Consider the following 5,000-nt stretch of genomic DNA (forward strand, 5'->3'; position numbering starts at 1 on the left):
TGTGTGTGTGTGTGTGTGTGTGTGTGTGTGTGTGTGTGTGTGTGTATCACTGACCTTGGAGCGTGGTGGAGCACGGATGTACCATTTGCAGTCCACAGCCTCTGTGGCTGCTGCCTTTCCGTCTCTGGTGATCTGATGAGACTCAACGATCCCCTCTGGTCCACCCATGTCAAACTGACAGACTGGAGAAGACACAAACACATGTCAACACACACACACACACACACACACACACACACACACACACACACACACACACACACACACACACACACACACACACACACACACACACACACACACACACACACTTCACTGAATACATACATAATTTATACTATAGAAAGGCAGGCAGACAGACAGGCAGGCAGGCAGACAGACAGACAGACAGACAGGCAGGCAGGCAGGCAGGCAGGCAGGCAGGCAGGCAGGCAGACAGGCAGGCAGACAGACAGACAGACAGACAGACAGACAGACAGGCAGGCAGGCAGGCAGACAGACAGACAGAAAGAGAGAGAGACAGAATACCTACAGGGTAGAGGCGGGGGCACTCCCAAGTCTGCAAAGTCCGGATCTGAGGAGCCAAAGAGAGGGGAGGGGGTACATCCATATTTAATTAGAAGACAAACACTGTATCTTCACAGAGGCAGTAGCAGACTAGCTAGACTATTCAGGTAATACTCAGTATCACTTCTACCCAATAGCAAACTAAAGCACATGAACCCAACACCACCTACTCACATCTGAGAGTAACAGTATTAATAATTCCCAAAAGGAATAAAAAAAGGGGGTTGATATATGATGTTTACTATCTTCACCAGCGCTGTAATCATTATAATATCCACGTTGACTAAAAACTTTTTTAATCCCCATCCAAACTTTGGAGCACTATGGATCACAACTGAACTTCAACTAAACCAGACAGACAGAATCTGATGATGCAGAGTGAAACCTGAAACCTCCCGAAAAATGATTTGAAATCATAACCAATATCATATTGGTATATATAATATTCCTCTGATGTTAGACATAGACCGAATAGACCGAACAAGACGGACCGTACTATTGAAACTGAGGAAGAGAGGGATAGAGTGAGAGAGAGAGAGATGAGGGGTGAGAAGGAGAGAGAGAGAGCGAGAGAGAGAGCGACAGAGAGAGAAGGAGAGATATGAGGAGAGAGAGAGAGAGAGATTATGTGTTAACGTTCCTCTCATGTTAGATACAAGCATCACAGTCCAGACATTGATTCTTTAAATAATACCTGTCCTCCTTCCTCTCGTAGTGATAGGAATGTGTGTGTGTGTGTGTGTGTGTGTGTGTGTGTGTGTGTGTGTGTGTGTGTGTGTGTGTGAGAGTCTGTGTGTTTATGTGTGGGTGTGTGTGTGTATGTGTGTGCGTGTGAATGTCCTGGCCACTGTTGCTGATAGCAACTGATGCGAGTCATTATTTTCTTCGACAAGTTTCTCGGTAAAGACATTGCTGTTGTTTTCCAATATATGTTTCATTGCTAGGTCTGCTGCCCACTAACTCACAACGTCAGAGCTTCAGAACAGAATTGTACTGTCAGCACTTCATGTTGCTGTGGTCCACCTTATTGAAGATAATAAACTAGAGGACACACTTTGGTGCCAGACGGAGTCTGAGAGTAGAGTGAGTGTATTATCAATGTCCTAACGTTTATTGTTCATATAAATCTAACCCCTAGAAACATTTACTATCCATGTTTGGAGGTAGAATTTGTTTGGGAAATTCTATTTCCGGACGATTCTTTCTAGCCTTGGTTATAATGAGGCCGTGTAAGGTACTGGGCCTGGTTGTAAAGGCACACTTCACTGTTCTTGTTCTTTCTCAAGAGATTTTAGAGCGGTGTCTCAAGTGGTTACAAGACCAGCCATCACGAGGATATTGAATGGTTGTCATGGTGGCACAATGCTAAATCACAGAAGGACAGGAATCTCACACAAGCAAGGCATTAGCCCTGATTAGCCTGAAGCCTGATCCAGCCACGGCGGCATTGGCCACGGCTCCCATTGAAACAGGAATTGATTGCGAGGCACCTTTTTCTAGTGTAACAGTTTTTTGTTGGTCTTATTTTTTTTTGGGAGGGGGGGGGGGGGGTTAGGAGGGGATACGTTTCATCATTTTCGTTGAAACTATAATCCAGACATGAATCATAATGTCACAACGATACAAAACTTCACAGAAACCCTGACCCAGGGAATACTAACAAGCTACACTATCGCAAATGAGAAGGAGAGCAAAACGGACCGTACTAGAGAGAGAGAGAGAGAGAGAGAGAGAGAGAGAGAGAGAGAGAGAGAGAGAGAGAGCATTCACTCACTACTCACTACATCAAATGATGGTTTGCTGGCAGAGAGAGAGGATAAGATCCATGATCAAAGGAGATATAGAGAGGAAATGGGAGTGGAGTTCTACATTTACATTCACAATGAAGCTCCTGCTCTGGCTTTATCAGACACACAGACACACACCCACACACACACACCCACACGCACACGCACACCCACACACGCACACACACACACACACACACACACACACACACACACACACACACACACACACACACACACACCCACACGCACACAAACACACACGCGCATGCACACCCACACGCACACGCACACACACGCACGCGCACGCGCACGCACACGCACACGCACACGCACGCACACACACATACACACACACTTCAAACCCTCCAACATAGTCTGGTGCAGCCCCTCTGTCCTGCTTTGAACCACAGCCTGGATGGGGTTCAGCAGAATAGGTGAGCTGCCTCTGATGGTCGATCAGGAAAGAGGATAAAATCACTCCTTACTTACCGCACAGTCATCTCCAAACACTAAAAAGTGCTCCATAAACTTAGATCAAGCTAGCTTCATCCTATTTCAAAGTCTGGTCGCTCTGATAAAGCTATGTGACAGATAACTGTTAGGAGGTGTCCATCCTACAATATCCCAATATCCCACTCTCCTCCATTCTCAGTCCAGCTGATTGCATCAGAGAGGCTCTGTCACCCCCTCCCTCTCACTCTCTCTAGCACTATCTTGTTTCTTCTTTCTTTTTTCAAGGAGTGCGAACATTTCTTCTCTCACAGTGGGAAGAGAAAAACACTGTGTGAATGGTGGTGGGTATCTGATCTGAGCTGTGTGTGTGTGTGTGTGTGTGTGTGTGTGTTTCTTGACACTGACATCCCTCTCTGAGCTCACTGAGGCTTTCCTGACACTGCCTTTACCAGGCTTGCATTGTGAGTGAGGAGCTGCATACTGTTATAAGAACAATAGTAAAATCTTGGTCCCTGATTTAAAGATTGGTTGCTCTGCACCCAGTTTAATTGGCCCTCTCAGAAAAGCTATGACCCCGCTTGTGGGAAAAGACTAGTGGCTGGATGAAACTGTCAATCAATGCAAAGTGATGAGACAGCTGCAGAGTGACAGGTATGATTTATTATTCTAAAAAGCCAATCACAAAAGTCCATTTGAATCAATAAAAGTGTGTCTGTGTCTATGCATGGTGTGTGCATGTGTGTGTTTGTGTGTGCGTGCCTTGAGATAAAAAAAAAAGGTGGCAGGTGTGTGCGCTTACACGTGTGTATGTGTGTGTGTGTGTGTGTGTGCGACGCATTGAACCAAGGCCGCCCCCTTTTTTCCCTCTCCAAACAAATGACTTCCATGGTGCATTTGGGCGCTGGGGAATGAGAAAATCTAAGTGGCAGACAGTTAATGAAACAGCGACCTTCAGGTCAAGTGAGCTGGTTACAGCAGAGATTTATTATTGGGCTTTGGCATCACTTAACCCAACATGGTCACAAGGCCAAGTAGCCTCAAGGGGAGACACACACGCACACACACACACACTCCCAACTTGGAGGCATTTGCTTGTACTTGAGCATACAAGATGTTTCTGTACACTTCAGAATACATTCAGCTACTGCTGTCAGCAGTTACATCATCAATTAAGACTATACATGCCCAAGCCATAACACCCCCTCCACCAGGTTTCACCGATGAGGTGGTATGCTGTAAATCTTGGGCAGATCCTTTTGACTCATTCATGCCTACTCATTCATGCCTACCTCCTGGAGAGTGTTCCTGATCTGTGGGACACAGCTCTCTCATGCCTGCACAAATGACATGACAGAACACACTTGACTAACCAGAAACACCTGTCAAGCTAACTGTCCCATTACTTTCGGTGTCAGAAAATAGGGGGACTATGTATAAAGAGTGTTGTAATTTCTGAATGGTGAAACCAATATGTACGCAAAAACCACTGTACTTTAACCTCGGAATTGTTTGATTTCAAATCCAAACTTTAGGAGTGTAGAGCCAAAAGAAGTGCTTCACTGTCCCATTACTTATGTAGGGCACTGTACACTCTGCAATATACATGTCTTACTGTATATAATGTTTCAGATGTCTATTTTATTTTATTAATCTATTGTCACTTTATTTTGTTGTTTGTCACATGAGGTGCTGTAACGCCTTAATTTCCCCTCGGGGATCAATAAAGGACCTATCTATTGATCGATCTATCTTTTTTGAAGCAGAAGCAGAATTCTGTTTCTACCAAAGAACATGTGGAACTGGAGGAAATCGAATGAACAGGTATCAGTAGTTGTGAACAAGCTGGTACTCTGTCAAACACACACTCATTCACACATACACATCGACCAAGACACACACACACTCTCTCTCTCTCTTACACATCTGATGTAGTAGAGCAGGTTTACTGCAGGCAGCTCAGCATGAAACATCAGAGAGAAGGAAAGAGTTGCTTGTAGTTACCATCCTCATGCTACAGAAAGTATGTATCCTAATAAACTTCTATCAAAGATACAGTATTCCTGCTTAGATGGAACCAATGGTGTCATGGCCTCATTCAAGCCGCAGGTTCATTAGTGAGCTGTAGCACTTTGTCTGTGTTGAAGGGGAAGAACACACACTCACAGACACACACCCCTCTCATCAATAGCT

General features: G+C 45.0%; 1 protein-coding gene across 1 annotated transcript in view; it reads right to left on the reverse strand.

The window, feature by feature from the left end:
- The window catches only part of neto1l (neuropilin (NRP) and tolloid (TLL)-like 1, like), a gene marked incomplete at both ends in the record, with an annotated part of 58,949 nt that overhangs the window by 17,908 nt on the left and 36,041 nt on the right, over positions 1-5,000 (reverse strand). Inside the window, 2 exons of the mRNA XM_083673297.1 lie at positions 55-182; positions 533-574. Coding sequence (XP_083529423.1) covers positions 55-182; positions 533-574 — 170 coding nt within the window. The remainder of the gene's footprint in view (positions 1-54; positions 183-532; positions 575-5,000) is intronic.

This window comes from Argentina silus, assembly GCF_951799395.1.
Source record: "Argentina silus genome assembly, chromosome: 1".
NCBI lineage: Eukaryota > Metazoa > Chordata > Actinopteri > Argentiniformes > Argentinidae > Argentina > Argentina silus.